Source organism: Netta rufina, assembly GCF_964035555.1.
Source record: "Netta rufina genome assembly, chromosome: 30".
Taxonomy (NCBI): Eukaryota; Metazoa; Chordata; class Aves; order Anseriformes; family Anatidae; genus Netta; species Netta rufina.
This window is the reverse complement of record NC_140154.1, coordinates 1923528-1940219: the sequence shown is the minus strand read 5'-3', so window position 1 is coordinate 1940219 and position 16692 is coordinate 1923528. Positions and strand designations below refer to the sequence as shown.

Genomic DNA, 16692 nt, shown 5'->3' with positions numbered 1-16692 from the left:
TCCCCGTGGGGTGTCCCCATGCCGTGTCCCCACGGTGTCCCCACGGTGTGACCCGGTGCCCTGTCCCCGCGTGGTGTCCCCACGGTGTGTCCCGGTGCCGTGTCCCCATGCAGCACCCCCGTGCCGTGTCCCCGTGCGCTCTCCCCGTGCAGTGTCCCAGCCCTGTCCCCAAGCTGTGTCACCGTGTGGTGTCCCCACGGTGCCCCCGTGCAGTGTCCCCACACCGTGTCACCGCGCTGTGCCCCCCCCCGGTGCGCCCCGTTGCGCCCTCCCGGCGCTGCAGCATCCCCGCGGCGCGTCCCCCGCGCGCTCTCCCGGTGCCACCGGGCACTGTCCCAGCCCTGTCCCCGTGCCGTGTCCCCCCCCCCCCCCCCCTTCTTTGCCTGTCACTCGCCGCGGGGCGGGGGCCGCGCTGGCCGCCAGCCGGGTCCGCAGGGGCGGGGGGCGGACCGGAGCGGCGGGGAGCGGCCGGCGAGGAACGGACGGGAGCGGCGGGGAGCGGCGGGGAGCGGCGGGGAGCGGGGAGCCATGGCGGGGCCGCGGTGGCTGCCCTGGCTTTGCCTGGCGCTGCTGGGCAGCGCCGCCTTCAACCTGGACGCGGGCAGCACCCTGCTGAAGGACGGCGCCAAGGGCAGCCTCTTCGGTTTCTCGGTGGCCCTGCACCGGCAGCTCAGCCCCGAGCCGGCCAGCTGGTGAGCGCCCGGTGGGGGGGGGGTGTTGCGCCCCGGGGACCCCCCGGTCCCCTTCCCCATCCCCGCTTCCAGCAGCCCCGGGGTCATTCGGAGGGAAGCGCGGTGCTGGGAGGGAGCCCCGGGGTGCTGGGGGGGGTGGATGGGGTGGGGGGGACACGCGCGTTCCGCCGCCGGACCCCCCCCTCCAGCCCCAGCCCCGTCCCCGCCGCCTCCGCGCCCCGCTGGGTGCCGAGCCGCCGGACGCCCACCCGCGTGCCAGGGGAGCCGCCGGCCCCGGGGGGGGGCACGAAGGCGAGGAGCCGAGCGGGGGGAGCCCCGGGGGTCCCGCAGCCCCACTGGGTGTCCCGCTGTCCCCCCACCCCTCGCCCGGTGCGCCCCCGGTCGGGGCCGGTGGCGCCAGCGCGGTGGCGCCGGTGGGAGCCGCCCGGCCCCCGCTGCCGCCCTCTCGACATTCCTGGCGCCGCCGGGCCCTCGGTGCGCCCTGCCCGGTGACCGAGCTCCCGGCAGGTGCTTGTAGAGCTGCTGGCATCGTGCGGTGCTCCGCGGCACCGGGAACCGGGCACGGCACCAGCACCGGGAACTGGGAACGGCACCGGGAACCGGGAACGGCACCGGGAACTGGGCATGGCACTGGGAACCGGGCATGGCACTGGGAACCGGGCATGACACCGGCACTGGGTGCCAGGCACAGCACCGGGAGCTGGGCACTGGGCACAGCACTGGGAACTGGGCATGGCACCAGCACTGGGAACCGGGCATGGCACTGGGAACCGGGCACAGAGCACCGGCACCGGGAACTGGGCATGGCACTGGGCACAGCACGGGCACGGCACTATGCATGGCACAGGGCATGGCACCGGGCACTGGGCATGGTACCAGGCACTGGGCACAGCACGGGCACGGCACTGGCCATGCCACCGGCACCAGTGTCCCCCCCGCTCGTCCCCTCCGGTCCTCCCAGCCCCAGCATCTCCGGGGGCAGCCTCAGCCCCGAGCTCCTTACTTGGAGCCTTGGCCCGGGCACACCGGGCACTGCCCGGGTTGGGGGGACGCGCCCGTGCATGCTCCTGGCTCCCTCCTTTTTTGGGCATGTTGCTGCCGAGTTATTTTGAGTGAATTCCAGTTTATTTTTACCAGCTCTGCCTCTCCGTCCCCTCCCGGGGCTCCTTTGTGTCTTGAGGCCACCATCCCCTGGGGACAGGCCGGGGGGGTGCCCCACGGTCACAGGGGAGCCGCCACCTCCGCGCTCCTCAGGACACAGCGGGACGGGGCTGAGACCCCTCCCCAAAGGACCTGGGAGGGCTGGGGGGGGTCAGGGGGATGGGACCAGCGGGGTCCGGGGTGCTCCAAGGCCTGGGAAGAGCCGTGCTGGGGCCGTGGCACCGAGCTGGGCACACGCGGTGCCTGCAGCCGTGAAATCGGGGTGGGAGCGCAGGGACAGCTGCGCGGGGGTGGCGGGCAGGGGGCCGCGGCGAGGGGGGCTTGGGGGGGGGCGAGCGTGCAAAGCTGGCAGTGCTGGGAGGGGGGGGGGGGGCACATATCCACACACCCGTGCCCTGACGGGGGGCTCCCCGTCCCCGCAGGCTGCTGGTGGGGGCCCCCCTGGCGCCGGCGCTGCCCAGCCAAGCCGCCAACCGCACCGGGGGGCTCTTCGCCTGCCCGCTGACCCCCGAGCTCTCCGACTGCTGGCGGGTGCCCATCGACGAGGGAGGTGAGGTGCTCGGCCCCCCCCCACGCAGGGGGCAGAGGGGATGGGGGGGGACGGGGATGACGGTGCTGACGCTGCCCCCCCACCCCAAACCCTCCCAGTTGACCTGCAGAGAGAGAGCAAAGAGAACCAGTGGCTGGGGGTGAGCGTGAAGAGCCAGGGCGCCGGCGGCAAGATCGTGGTGAGCACCCGGCGGTGGGGGACAGGGGGGACACTGGTGGGGAGCAGAGAGGTGTCGGGGGTGCCTCCTGACGCCCCCCCCTGCTCGCAGACCTGCGCCCACCTGTACGAGGCGCGGAACCGGGTGCGGCAGCCCCTGGAGACGCGGGACGTGATCGGGCGCTGCTTCGTGCTGAGCCAGGACCTGCGGGTGCGCGACGAGCTGGACGGCGGCGAGTGGAAGTTCTGCGAGGGGCGGCCGCAGGGCCACGACCGCTTCGGCTTCTGCCAGCAGGGCCTGGCCGCCGCCTTCAGCCCCGACCAGCACTACATCCTCTTCGGGGCCCCCGGCACCTACAACTGGAAGGGTGAGCGTGGGCAGGCGTCCGGGGGGGGTGTGCGGGTGGGTGTGAGCGCAGCGGTGGGCGCGAGCCGGGTGCGTGTCCACGTGGGTTGGGTTTGCACACACGTGCTGGTGAGCGTGTGTGCGCTGTGGGTGCACACGCGTGTGTGTGGGGTGCACGTGTGGGTGCTGGGTGAGCCATGGAGCCGTGTGCGTGCGCACGGCTGCGGGTGCATGGCCGCGTGCCCGTGCTTTGGGATGCCCCATGGGGACAGGATCCCCCCCCCGTGTTCGCAGCGCCTCGGGGCAGCCGACATCTCCAGCGCCCCTCTTGTCCCCGGCACAGCAGGACGGTCCCCGGGAGGGTCCCCCCCCCCGGGAGGGTCCCCCAGCCCCTCTGACCCCTCCTCGGTTTGGCAGGGAACCTGCGCGTGGAGCTGCTTAACCAGAGCTCCCTCGACCCGCTGCGCTACGACGACGGCCCCTACGAAGCGGGGGGCGAGAAGGACCAGGACCCCTCGCTCATCCCCGTGCCCGCCAACAGCTACCTGGGTACGGGCACGGCGGAGCCCGGCGCGGCGTGGGGAGCCCCCCGGTCCTCCCCCCCAGCCCGGCTCCAGCCTGCCCCGACCCCGGCGCCCTCCCTGACCCCCTCCTCTCTTTCTCTCTCGGCCCGCCGGGCGCAGGTTTGTTGTTTGTGACAAACGTTGATAGCTCAGACCCCGACCAGCTGGTCTACAAAAGCCCCGACCCCAACGAGAAGGTGCCCGGCGCGGCCGGCGACGTGCCCCAGAATAGCTACTTGGGTTCGTACGCGGCGCCGCCGCGGCCCCGTGTGCCACCCCCCTTTGGAGCCACCCCCCCCCTTCCTCCCCGTGTGCCACCCCCCCGGAGCCGTGTCGTGTCGGTGTCCCCCCCCCCTTCGTGTCTGTGCAGAGCAGAGGAGAGCGGAGCTGCTGCAGCCTCTGGGCACACGCAGACACACGCAGACACACGCAGACACACGTGTGTGCACGCACCCAGCTCGCTTTGCACCCCCCCTGCCTCTTGCACCCCCCCCCCCCGCACACCCAGGCGTGCACACACAGCCCCTTGCACACCCAACCCTGCACACGCGTGGCTGTGACCTGCCCCCCTGCTCTGTGCCACCCCCCCCAGAGCCCCCGGGACCCTTTTGGGTCCGTGCGGTGCCTGTGCCCCCCCCCAGCTCCCTCCCATCCCCGTGCCCTGACTGTGGCCGTGTGTCCTGTCGCTGTGGTGGGGTTGTGGTGGGGGCACCGCCAGGCTTGAGGGGGGGGACACTGGGTGTGGGGGGGGATTCCAGGGGGTCCCAACTGAGTGCTGAGCCTGGCGTGGCCCCCCCGCACCCCAGGTCCTTGTGCTTTTCCCTCCGGTGATGTTTCTGCATGGGGGGGGGGTGCATGGGGGGTGCATGGGGGCTGCATCCTGCTGGGTGCCTGGGGGCTGGGGGGGCTGTGGCAGGGCTGGGGTGGGGCTGGGCATGGGCTGGGCTGTGCTGCTGGGGGGGGGTCGGGTGCTGCCACTGCTGCATGGGGCTGGGGGTGGGGGGGTCCCCAAGGCCCTGGGGGCTCTGCATCCGCTGGGGAGGGAGATCTGGGCGCTCCAGGTCTTGCTGCTCTGCCCCCAAAATCTTCCTTTCTCTCCCCAAAATCTTCCCTTCTGGCCATGCGGGGAAGGGAGGGGGCTGGTCCTCACCCCCCCCTCACCATCTTCACCATGGAAGAGGACCCAGGACCCCCCACCTCTGCCACCCCCCCTAAGTACAGACTATATGGAGCACAGAGCAGGGAAACTGAGGCACGAGCCGAGCAGGACCCCCCCCTCAAACCCCATCCCCATCCCCGTGCCCCCCACCCCAAAGCACCAGAGCCCCCAGCCACGCAGGGGAGCCGAGCAGAGAGAGAGAGACGGAGACGGACGGAGGGCACCGGGCGGGGCACGGCGATGGGGGCCGGGTACAAATCAACCCCCCCCAAGCCCAAAAAATAATAAAAAAGAACACAAAAACGCCCCCACCCGCAGGTTTCTCGGTGGATTCGGGCGCGGGCCTGACGCGGCGGCAGGAGCTGAGCTTCGTGAGCGGCGCCCCCCGCGCCAACCACACGGGCGCCGTGCTCATCCTGCGCCGCGACAGCGCCCAGCGCCTGGTGCCCGAGGCCGTGCTGCGGGGGGAGCAGCTCACCTCCGCCTTCGGTTACGCCCTGGCCGTGCTGGACCTCAACAGCGATGGGTGAGGCTGGCGGGGGGGGGGGCACTAAAGGGGTGGGGGGCAGCCACGGTGCCCACGGTGCCCGCGGTGCCGGGGATCCGCGGTGCCGCCGTGCGCGGTGGCCCCAAGAATGGGGTGACGCGGTGGCCGTGCCCGCAGCTGGATGGACCTGGTGGTGGGGGCCCCCCACTTCTTCGAGCGCAAGGAGGAGATCGGGGGGGCCGCCTACGTCTACATCAACCCGGCGGGGCACTGGGACGCCGCCGCCCCCCTGCGCCTCAACGGCACCCGCGGCTCCATGTTCGGCATCGCCCTGGGCGCTGCCGGGGACCTCAACCAGGACGGCTTCGAGGGTGAGGGGCGCTTCGGGGGGGGGGCTCTAGGGTCCCCCGGTGCTGCTGCATCCCCCCCCCTCACCGCTTCTTCCCCCCCAGATCTGGCCGTGGGAGCCCCCTTTGATGGCGCTGGCAAAGTTTACATCTATCACGGCAGCAACTTGGGCATCGTGGCCAAGCCGGCGCAGGTGAGGGATTGGGGTCAGAGGGGGGGGGGAAGTTCCCCAGTGCCCCCCGCTGCCAGTTCCCAGCCTCACAGCCATCCTTGTCCCCAGGTCCTGGATGGGGAGGGCGTGGGGGTGACGGCCTTCGGGTACGCGCTCTCGGGGGGGCTGGATGTGGACGGGAACCTCTACCCCGACCTGCTCGTGGGCTCCCTGTCTGACACCGTGGTGCTGTACAGGTGAGTGCCTGCCACGGGCACCCCCAGCCCCAAACAGGGCACCCAAATCCCCAAGCAGCCCCTGATCCCAAACAGCCCCTATCCCAGAGCATTCCCTGTCCCTGAGCAACCCCTGATCCTGATCATCTCATAAATCTGTCTCCTAACCCCAAGTATCCCCTAACCCTGAGCATCCCCGGATCCCAAGGACCCCGTAACCCTGAGCATCCCCCATCTATGCACATCCCCTAACCCCAAGGATCCCCTAACCCCAAGCATCCCCCATCCCTGCTCATCCCCTAACCCACAGCATCATCCCCCCTCCCCAGCTCCCCCCATGCCCCCACCTCAGGCTCCCCCCATCCCTCGGCACAGCCGGGGGGTCCCGTGCAGGGGCTGCTCACGGTGGGGGTGCCCCCGGTGGGTCCCATCCCGACACCACCGTGCTCCCCCCACCCCGCAGGGCTCGCCCCGTGGTGCACGTCTCCAGGAACATCTCCCTGGTTCCCCCCAACATCGACCTGGAGCAGAGCAACTGCCAGCACCAGGAGGGCGTCTGGTGGGTGCCACGTGGCCGGGGAGGGGGCGAGGGGGGTTTTGGGGCCCCCCCGTCTCACCCCACTTCTGCCCCACGGCCCTATAGCGTGGACGTCCGAGCCTGCTTCAGCTACACGGCCAGCCCGGCCAGCTACAGCCCCCGCCTCGGTGAGTGGGGACGGGTGGCTGGGGGGGTCCCGGGGGGCTGTGTGTCCCCCAGAGAGGGGATGGGACCCCCGTGGGGTGATGGGGACCCCAGCACGGCCCCGTCCCTCCGCCCCCAGTGCTGGAGTACGTGTTCGACGCCGACACGGAGCGGCGGCGGCTGGGCCATGCCCCCCGCGTCGCCTTCCTCGGCCGCCGTCCCTCGGACCCCGAGCACCAGTTCTCCGACACCGTGGAGCTGCCCCGGCAGCACGCCCGCGCCTGCGTCAAAGCCACCTTCCAGCTCCAGGTGGCTCCCTGTCCCCGTCCCTGTCCCCATCCCCGTCCCTGTCCTCATCCCCATCCTGTCCCCGTCCCTGTCCCCATCCTCGTCACCAAATCCATCCCATTCACAAACCCGTCTCCATCCCTATCCCACTCCCGTCCCCATCCTTGTCCCTTCCCCTTCCCTGTCCTCATCCCTGTGCCAACTGTCCCATCCCTGTCCTCTTCCATGTCCCTGTCCCCGTCTTTGTTCCATCCCTGTGCTGTCTCCATCCCATCCCTGTCCCCGTTCCCACGCCTGTGCCATCCCCATCTCATCCTCATCCCTGTCCCCATCCCATCCCCATCCCTGTCCTATCCCTGTCCCCATCCCTGTCCCCAGCCCATCCTCATCCCTGTGCCATCCTTGTTCCATCCTCATCCCTGTTCCATCCCTGTGCCATCCCTGTCCCTATCCTTGTCCCTGTCCCGTCCTTTTCCCATCCCTGTCCCATCCCTGTCCCATCCCCATCCCTGTTCCCAGCCCATCCCCATCCCTGTCCCCCCCAGTCCCCATCCCGTGTCCCCCCTCTCCCTCACCCTCTCCCTTGCTGTCCCCAGGACAGTATCCGTGACAAGCTGCGCCCCATCGCCGTCACCCTCGCCTACGGCATCCAGGGGGCCGGGGCGGCATGGCACAACCGGGGGGCAACACGGCACAACCGGGGGGGCGACGCGGCACAGCCGGGGGGCCGCCCTGCCCCCCCTGTCCCCCGTGCTCAGCCCCCAGCAGCCCAGCAGCCAGCGCACCGAGGTGAGGAGCCGTCCCGCTCGGGGCCAGCTTTGGGGGGGGGGTTCTGCCACCCTCGAGGTGTCCCCGAGCCTGCTGTGTGTGTCCCCTGTCCCCCCCCCAGGTTCACTTTCTGAAGCAAGGCTGCGGGGACGACAAAATCTGCCAGAGCAACCTGCAGCTGCACTTCCAGTTCTGCGCCCGCCTGGGGGACGCCGATTTCGTGCCCCTGCCCAGGTGGGTGGCCCCCTCACCCCACACATCCTCACCCCATGGGGTGGAGGGGACGCCCGGCGGGGGCTCACTGGGGCTGTTGTCCCCCCAACCCCCCCGCAGGGGTGAGGACGGCACTGCCATCTTTGCCATGAGCGACCAGAAGGACGTGGCCCTGGAGATCCACGTCACCAACCTGCCCTCGGACCCCGCGGAGCCGCAGCGGGACGGGGACGATGCCCACGAGGCCGTGCTCACCGCCACCTTCCCCGAGGAGCTGCCCTACTCCGCCGTGCGCCCCTATGACGGCCGGGCACCCTCGGTGCGGCAGGGGATGGGTGGGGGGGCGAGGGAGGGGGGCTTTGGGGGTGCGGAGCCGTGGGGACGGACCTGGGGGGCGCAGGGGTGCAGAGGGATGGGGATGGGCCTGAGGGTGCTGAGGGGGTGGGATGGGGATGGATGCGGGGGGGGTGTTGGGGGGCTGGGGTTTGGGACAGGGAGGGTACTGGGGGATGCTGGGGTTTGGGATGGGGCTGGTCTCAAAGGTGTTGGGGTTTGGGATGGGGCTGGTCCCAGAAGTGTTGGGGTTTGGGACAGGGCTGGTCCTAGAGGTGCTGGGGTTTGGGATGGTGCTGGTCCCAGAGGTGTTGGGGTTTCAGATGGGTCTGGTCCTTGGGGATGCTGGGGTTTGGGATGGGGCTGGTCCCAGAGGTGCTGAGGTTTGGGACAGGGAGGGTACTGGGGGATGCTGGGGTTTGGGATGGGGCCAGTCCCAGAGGTTCTGGGGTTTGGGACGGGGCTGGTCCTAGAGGTGTTGGGGTTTTGGATGGGTCTGGTCCTTGGGGATGCTGGTGTTTGGGACAGGACTGGTCCCAAAGGTGTTAGGGTTTGGGACGGGGCTGGTCCCAAAGGCGTTGGGGTTTGGGATGGGGCTGGTCTCAGAGTTTCTGGGGTTTGGGATGGGGCTGGTCCTTGGGGATGCTGGGGTTTGGGATGGGTCTGGTCCCAGAGGTGCTGGGGTTTGGGATGGGGCTGGTCCCAGAGGTGCTGGGGTTTGGGGTGGTTTGGTTCCGGGGGTTTGGGGGTGGGGAGTGCCCGCAGCAGGTCCCCGCTCTCTGCCCCCAGGACAAGCCGGTGGTTTGCCTCGCCAACCAGAACGGCTCGCAGGTGGAGTGCGAGCTGGGGAACCCCCTGAAACGCGGAGCCCAGGTGAGTTCAGCTCCCTGAGCCCCCCCCCCACCCCCCCAACAACCCCCCCTGGGACCCCCGGCCCCAACCCTCGCCCTGTGCCCCCAGGTGCGTTTCTACCTCATCCTCAGCACCCTGGGCATCACCCTCCAGACCACGGACCTGGCGGTGGAGCTGGCCCTGTCCACGTGAGCTGGGGAGGGTGACGGGGGCTCCGCAGGTGGCATGGGGGGGGGGCTCAGAGCGATGCCCCCCCCCCCCACGACCCCCATAATTTCCCCAGGATCAGCGAACAGCCGGGGCTGGAGCCGGTGGTGGCTCGGGCGCGCGTGGTCATCGAGCTGCCTCTCTCGGTGACGGGGTGAGTGGCAGCGGGGTGGGGGCCGGGCCCCCCCCCCTCCATTCCACATCCCCCTGACCCCCCCCACTGTGTCCCCGCAGCGTGGCCGTGCCCCCCCGGCTCTTTTTTGGCGGGGTGGTGCGGGGCGAGAGCGCGGTGCGGCGGGAGAGCCAAGTGGGCAGCGCCGTGCGCTTCGAGGTGACGGTGAGTCTGGGGGGCTTTGGGGTGGGTTTCAGCCGTGCCCCCCGACCCCCCCCCCCCCCCCGGCTCCCATTCACACCCCATCCCCTGCAGGTCTCCAACCGGGGCCAGTCGCTGAAGACGCTGGGCTCGGCCTTCCTCACGCTGCAGTGGCCCCACGAGATCAGCAATGGGAAGTGGCTGCTGTACCCGCTGCAGCTGGAGCTGGCGGCGGCGCCGGGGCCGCGGGCGTCCTGCAGCCCCGCTGCCAACCCGCTGCTGCTGGCCCTGGTAGGGCGGTGGGCTGGAGTGGGACGGTGGGCGCAGGGGGGGCTGTCCCCTCTCCATGCCAGCCCTTTGTCCCCCAGGAGCCGCCAGGGGACACTGAGCTCGCCGAAGCGCCCGCCGCGGGGTCCTGGCGGGTGCCAGCGCCCGCAGAAAGGAAAAAGAACGTGACGCTGGTGAGCGGGGCTGGGGTGCTCCTGCTATCGGGGTGCTCATGTTTATGGGGTGCTCCTAGTCCTGGGGTGGTCCCGGGGTGCGCGGCCACGCTGTGACCCCCCCCGTGTCCCCCCAGGACTGTGCCCAGGGCACCGCGCGCTGCCTGGCGTTCCGCTGCCCGCTGCACAGCTTCGAGCGCGCCGCCGTGCTCACCGCCCGCGGGCGGCTCTGGAACAGCACCTTCCTGGAGGTAAAAAGGGAACGGGGACAGGGGACGGGGACGGGGATGGGGACAAGGACAAGCCCTGTCCCGTGGTGCCCCCACTGCAGGAGTTCCTGGCCGTCACCTCGGTGGAGCTGATTGTGCGCGCCAGCGTCTCGGTGACCTCCTCCATCAAGAACCTGGTGCTGAAGGACGCCTCCACGCAGGTCTGACCCCACGCCCCCGGCACCCGGCGCCCTCCCCGCCACCCCCTGACCCACGCTGCCGTCCCCAGATCCCCGTCACCATCTACCTGGACCCCGGTGTGGCGGTGGCCGGTGGCGTGCCCTGGTGGGTCATCCTCCTGGCCGTGCTGGCCGGCATCCTCGTCCTGGCCCTGCTGGTCTTCATCCTCTGGAAGGTGAGCGAGGGGGACGGGGTCCCTGCGGCAGGACGTGTCCCCTCCCTGTGGCACGGGGTGCCCCGAGGGTGCTGTGCCATGCTACTGGTACTGTGTCATGCCACACCGTGCTGCTGGGCCACTGCTACGCCGTGCCATGCTGTGCCGTGGTGTCAGGGCACTGCTGTGCCACACCATGCCATGCCCAGTGCCGTGCTGTGCCGTGCCCAGCCTCACCTTCTCACTTCCTCCCCAGTGCGGCTTCTTCAAGCGGAGCAGCCAAACCTCCCGCTACACCACTAATTATTACCGGGCCCGCCGGAGGCTGCAGCCCTCCGAGGCGGACAAGCAGGCTCTGGAGGGCCAGCGGTAACGCGGGGCCGGCTCCCCGGGCCGGCAGCAGCCAGCACGGGTGCGCACGGGCACACAGCCCCCCCTGCACGGGTGTGCGAAGGAGTGCAGTGTGCCCAGGCGGAGGGATGAGGGCTTGCGGTGTCTGCATGCAGCTGTGCGAGGGTTTGAAGCAGTGGGGCGGGCAGAAAGAGGGTTTGCGGTGTCAGGGCAGCAGGGAGCGAGGGTTTGCAGTGCTGGTGCGTGGTTGTGCCAAGGTTTGCTGTGCTGGTGCACGAGTGTGCGAGGATTTGCAGGGCTGGCGTGTGGCTGTGCCAGGGTTTGCAGCACCAAATGAAGGTTTGCAGCGGCAGGGTGGCAGGGCAGGAGCCTGCGGTGCTGCTGGTGCATGGCCGTGCCAGGGTTTGCAGTGCTGAGCCAGGCCGTGCCACGCTGGCACGCAGACGTGCGAGGGTTTGCAGCGCCGCTGCAACGTGCATGCCCCCGTGGTGACATCTGGGGGAAGCACAGAGCTGTGAGAATGTGGAGCTGGACCCGATCCCGCCTGCCTGCCCGTGCTGCCCGGTGGGGCTGAGCCCCCCGAGGCTGCCCCCAGCCCCCCTGGGGCTGACCCCGTGCTCCCCGCAGCTCGGTTTCTTCCGCCGGGCACGCTACGCGCCGCCGGCCGTGCCGCAGTACCACGCCGTCAAGATCCCGCGGGAGGAGCGGCAGCAGTACCGCGAGGAGAAGATGGGCACCATCCAGAGGAAGGAGTGGGCTGTGAACTGGAGCGAGGCCAGCGACGGGCACGTCACCCCCAGCTCGGCGTAGCCCTGGGGCTGCCGACCCCAGCGGGGGGACGCGGGACACGGAGACCCCCCTCGGCCCTGCTGGCCGTGCCCCAGGGAAGGACCCTCTGGCAACACGTGGGGACACGTGTGTGTGTGTGTGTGTGTGCCAGCGCTCGCCTGCCTCGGCCAGGCACACCCAGAACTGCTCACAGTGGGACAGGGCCCCCGGGGACGGCTCCGCTGTAGGCTGTCTCTTGTCCCCAAGGGGATGGATTGTCCCCAGGGGGACAGCTCGGCCCTACAGGGATGGCCCCATCCTGTGAGGGGCTGGCTTGTCCCTAGGGGATGGCTCGTCCCCAGGGGGCTGGCTTGTCACCAGAGGGTTGGCTTATCCCAGGGGGATGGTGTGTCCCCAGAAGGATGGCTCATCCCCAAAGGGCTGGCATGTCCCCAGGGGGTTGGCTTATCCCAGAGGGTTGGCTTGTCCCCAAAAGGCTGGCTTGTCCCCAAGGGGCTGGCGTGTCCCCAGAGGAATAACTTGTCCCCAGAGGGTTGGCTTGTCCCCAAGGGATGGCTCATCCCCAGGGGGCTGGCGTGTCCCCAAGGAATAGCTTGTCCCCAAGGGATGGCGTGTCCCCAAGGGCTGGCGTGTCCCCAAGGGGCTGCCTCCTCCCCAGGACCCCTCAGCCCCCTGGGCCCAGCCGGACCCCTCAGCGCCCCCTCCTACGAGGCCGCCCCTGCCCTCGGGGCCTGCCCAGCGCCCAGCGTCGCCCGGTGCCACCCAATAAACGGAGCAGCCCCCCCCGACCCCGCCCCGTGTCGTCCCTTCGAGCCCCCCCCGGGTCCCCCCGACGGGGTTCGGGGGTCCCAGGTCCCAGCGGGGAGCGGGGGGGCGGCCGGGGGGGTCCCGGGCTGCGGCGCGGGGGGGGCGGGGGGGGGGGGCAGCGCCGCCATGTTGGGGGTGGCTCTGGTGGGCGCCGCCATGATGGGTGTGGCGGGGGAGCGGCCCGGGTGGGCGCCGCCATGATGGGTGTGGCGGCGGGCTCTGGGAGCGGCCATGATGGGTGCGGCCGTTTCCTCTGCCGGGGCCGCGCGGAGCCCTCATTGTGGGGACACCGGGGGCCCTGTGCCCTTGTCCCCGGGCCTCTTCCCGTCCCCCCCGGTCGGCCCCATCGGCAACAGCGCCTCGGGGAAAGCAGGGGCGCGGCCCTGCCCTCAAGCAAGATGGCGGCGCCCTGACCCAAGATGGCGCCGGGCTGGCGACACGCGCGGCCTTTGGGCTGACGTCAGAACCGCTTCCGCCGCCACCCGGAAGCGGCCCGTCCATGGAGGCGCCCAGGCCGAGGCCGTCGCGGCGCCGCCGCCGCTCCCGGGGATGGTGAGAGCGGGGCCGGGCCGTGGCCCGAGGGGTCCCGCGGGTGCCCCCCCGTGCCCTTCGCACCCCCTCATCCCCTCGGGATCCCCCCGGGACCCCGCTTGGCCCCCCCAGGATCCCCCGGTCCCCTCCGGTTCCCTCCGGTGCTCCCCGGGACCTCTCCGGTTCCCCTCAGGACCCCCCCGCCCCCCCTTCAGGACCTCGCGTGTCCCCCCCCGGTCCCTTCCCGGCCCCTGTAACGGGTCCGAGCCCCTCCGAGCTCCCCCCGGGACCTCCCCGGTTTCCTCCGGTCCCCCCGGCACCCCCCCGGTTCCCCGCCCCCCCCCCGGCCCCTCCCGTGTCCTCCCCCACCCCCCCGATCCACCCCCGGCACCCCCCCGACCTCCTGTCCCCTCCCCAGTCTCCCCCGGTCCCTCCCCAGCCCCTGTAACGGGTCCGAGCCCCTCCGAGCTCCCCCCCCGGTTCCCCCCCGGTCCGGTTCCCGGTTCCAGCCGCGGACCGTCTCCCCCTGCCCCCCCCCAGAGGTGCTGTCCCCCGACCTGATGGCGTCGGGCGCTGCGAGCCGCTCCGAGGACGAGGAGTCGCTGGCGGGGCAGAAACGGGGCTTGGCCCAGGCCTCGGGCGCCATCCCAAAGCGCCGCAGCTCCTCACGGTACGGTACCGGGGTACTGGGGGGCTGGGGGGGTGTCAGGGGGGCACGGGGCTGGATCCAGCCCCGGGAAAGGGAGGGGGTGGCAGGGCCAGAGCCGCCTTGTGCCCTCCAGGTTCATCAAGAGGAAGAAATTCGACGATGAGCTGGTAGAGAGCAGCCTGGCCAAGTCCTCCAGCCGGGCCAAGGGCGCCGGCGGCGTGGAGCCGGGGCGCTGCTCGGGCAGTGAGCCCTCCTCCAGCGAGAAGAAGAAGGTGAGGAAGCAGCGGGGGGGTGTTTCGGGGCACCTGGGGGTGTGTGGAGAGACCCCCAACGCCCCTCGCTGCCCGCCCAGGTCTCCAAGTCCGTGTCCGCCCCCGTGGCGCCCAGCCCCGTCCCGACCCCCGGCCTCGCCAAGCGGATGAAGAAGAGCAAGCAGCCCCTGCAGGTGACGAAGGACCTGGGCCGCTGGAAACCTGCCGATGACCTCCTGCTCATCAACGCCGTGCTGCAGGTAACAGCCCCGGCTCTCTCCCTGGGGTCCTGGAGGGGGTGTGTGGGGGGGTTCTGCAGCCCCCGGCGGAGCCGTGCCCTCACCCGGGGGCTTTCCCAGACCAACGACCTCACCTCGGTGCACTTGGGCGTGAAGTTCAGCTGCCGCTTCAACCTGCGAGAGATCCAGGAGCGCTGGTACGCGCTGCTCTACGACCCCATCATCTCCAAGTGAGCACGGGGCCGGGCCTGGGGGGGCAGCGCCACCCCTTGGGGGGGCAGCGGGGGCCGCAGGGGCTCTCACTCTGTGCCCCCCACGCCCCCCCCCAAGGCTGGCTTGCCAGGCCATGCGGCAGCTTCACCCCGAGGCCATCGCCGCCATCCAGAGCAAGGTGCTGTTCAGCAAAGCCGAGGAGCAGCTGCTGAACAAGGTGGGATCGGTAAGAGACGGCAGGGCTGGGGGGTTTCTTATGGGCTGGGGGGGCTCCAGGCTGGCATCTCCCCCTCTTTGAGGGGCGTCCTCGGTGCCACGTGTCCCTTGTCCCCCCCGCAGAGCAGCCAGCCCACGCTCGACACCTTCCAGGAGCTCCTCCACAAGCACCCCGACGTCTTCTACCCCTCGCGGACGGCCAAGGCCCTGCAGCTGCACTGGCAGCTCATGAAGCAGTACTACCTGCTGGATGACCAGACCGGTGAGCCCCACGTCCCCCCCCGTGCCCCGTGTGTCCCCCCCGTGCCCCACACCCCGAAAAAACCCCTCTACTCCCTCCCCTCCTGCGCCTTCCAGTACAGCCGCTGCCCAAAGGGGACCAAGTGCTCAACTTCTCGGACGCTGAGGACATGCTGGATGACAGCAAGCTGAAGTGAGGTTTGGGGAGGGCCTGGGGGGCAGAGGAGGGTGCTGGGGGGGGTGCAGGGGTGCTGGGGGGGGGCCCTGTCTGATCCTGCCTCTTCTTTTCCGCAGGGATGTGCGGGATGAGGTGCTGGAGCACGGTGAGTGCAGCCTGCTCCTGGCCATGCTGCCGGGTCTGGGTGGCCCAAATTAGTTGGGGGGGGGCATGGGGGGGGCCCAAATCAGCATGGGGAGGTCTGGGGGGGTCGGTGGGGGTCAGGTGCCCCCCCCCAACTCCCTTCTCCCTCTCTCCCCAGAGCTGACCGTGGCCGACCGGCGCCAGAAGCGGGAGATCCGGCAGCTGGAGCAGGAGCTGCACAAGTGGCAGGTGCTGGTCGACAGCATCACAGGTGAGAGCTGGGAGCGGTTGGTTTTTCTGTCTGTCCATCCATCTGTCTGTCCGTCTTTCCATCCATCTGCTCCATCCCCCCCAAATCTTCCCCCTCCTCCCCCCAGGCATGAGCTCCCCGGACTTCGACAGCCAGACGCTGGCCGTGCTGCGGGGCCGCATGGTGCGCTACCTCATGCGCTCCCGGGAGGTGAGTGCGGGGCTGAGCCCCCCCCCCAGGGGAAACCGCCCCAGGGGAAACCCCCCCAAGCCCCCAGGAGCACCCCCCAGCCTCCCCTCGCTCCCCCCTCCCCAGATCACGCTGGGCAGAGCCACCAAGGACAACCAGATCGACGTGGACCTGGCGCTGGAGGGCCCGGCCTGGAAGATCTCCCGCAAGCAAGGTGGGAACGGGGCCGGGCTGCTTTTGGGGGGGGGTCTCTGGGTGTGCTCCCCCCTCACGTGCTGCTGCCCCCCTCCAGGGGTCATCAAACTGAAGAACAACGGGGATTTCTTCATCGCCAATGAGGGCCGGCGCCCCATCTACATCGACGGGCGGCCCGTGCTGGGGGGCAACAAGTGGAAGCTCAACAACAACTCGGTGGTGGAGGTGAGCTGGGGGGGGCTCAGGGGTTCCAGGGGGGCTCAGGGGTCCCGGGGGGGGCTCACTCACCCCCTGCCTCCCCCCCTGCAGATCGCCAGCCTGCGCTTCGTCTTCCTCATCAACCAGGACCTGATCGCGCTCATCAAGGCGGAGGCGGCCAAGCTGGCCCAGCAGTGAGGAGGGGGTGGGGGCTGCTCTGTGCGGCCCCCCCGGCCCCACACAGGGCGCTGGGGGGCGTCCCCCCGGCCTCCCCCAGGGGTTGGAGGCTGCAAGAAATAAAATGTTTTACTCCAGCCCGCGTTTGTCACTGGGGTGGGGACACAGGACCCCGAGCTCCTGGGCCGTGGGGGGGGGGGGCGGTGCCCCTCAATTATTTTTATCCCTCTCCATTGGTACCGCGGGTGCCCACTGCCTCATTTGCATATATTTGCATAGGAGCAGCCTGGGGGGTGCTGCTTGCCCTGGGGAGGCCAGCAGGGGGCTCCCCGCTCCCCTCTCTGGGGCTTTTCCCAGGGACCGGGGTGATCCCGCGGCTGCAGCCCCCCCCTGCCACTTGCCAGCCCCGGGGGGGGGGCACGGCGAGGGCAGGAAGGGAATTTACAGCCCCGGGGGGGGCAGCGCCAGCCCCCAGTGTGTGCCCGGTTCCTCCCGATCCCCCCCAACCCCCTCTGGGCCCCCCCATCCCTTTCCCAGTGCCACCGCAC

General features: G+C 70.6%; 2 protein-coding genes across 2 annotated transcripts; both read left to right on the top strand.

The window, feature by feature from the left end:
* Positions 1-528: 528 nt before the first annotated feature.
* On the top strand, positions 529-12465 carry ITGA7 (integrin subunit alpha 7; the record flags this gene model as incomplete). Its single annotated transcript, XM_084303708.1, is given in 27 exon segments — positions 529-692; positions 2276-2403; positions 2502-2581; positions 2672-2927; positions 3323-3454; positions 3589-3708; positions 4946-5153; positions 5292-5485; positions 5567-5655; positions 5743-5870; positions 6313-6408; positions 6493-6554; positions 6671-6840; positions 7416-7541; positions 7543-7608; positions 7709-7821; positions 7921-8119; positions 8923-9006; positions 9094-9173; positions 9269-9346; positions 9427-9529; positions 9620-9796; positions 9874-9966; positions 10083-10196; positions 10277-10375; positions 10444-10569; positions 11527-12465. Coding segments are annotated over 27 exon segments (3468 nt in total). The 3' UTR covers positions 11710-12465.
* A 510-nt stretch (positions 12466-12975) lies between these two features.
* Positions 12976-16281, top strand: MCRS1 (microspherule protein 1). The gene is made up of 14 exons (XM_084303731.1): positions 12976-13047; positions 13567-13696; positions 13809-13947; positions 14028-14186; positions 14286-14395; positions 14496-14604; positions 14718-14856; positions 14952-15027; positions 15129-15157; positions 15314-15406; positions 15513-15595; positions 15701-15788; positions 15867-15994; positions 16079-16281. The coding sequence occupies exons 2-14, from the start codon at positions 13587-13589 to the stop codon at positions 16163-16165; spliced, it is 1350 nt and encodes a 449-aa protein (XP_084159857.1). The 5' UTR covers positions 12976-13047; positions 13567-13586; the 3' UTR covers positions 16166-16281.
* Positions 16282-16692: the final 411 nt, after the last annotated feature.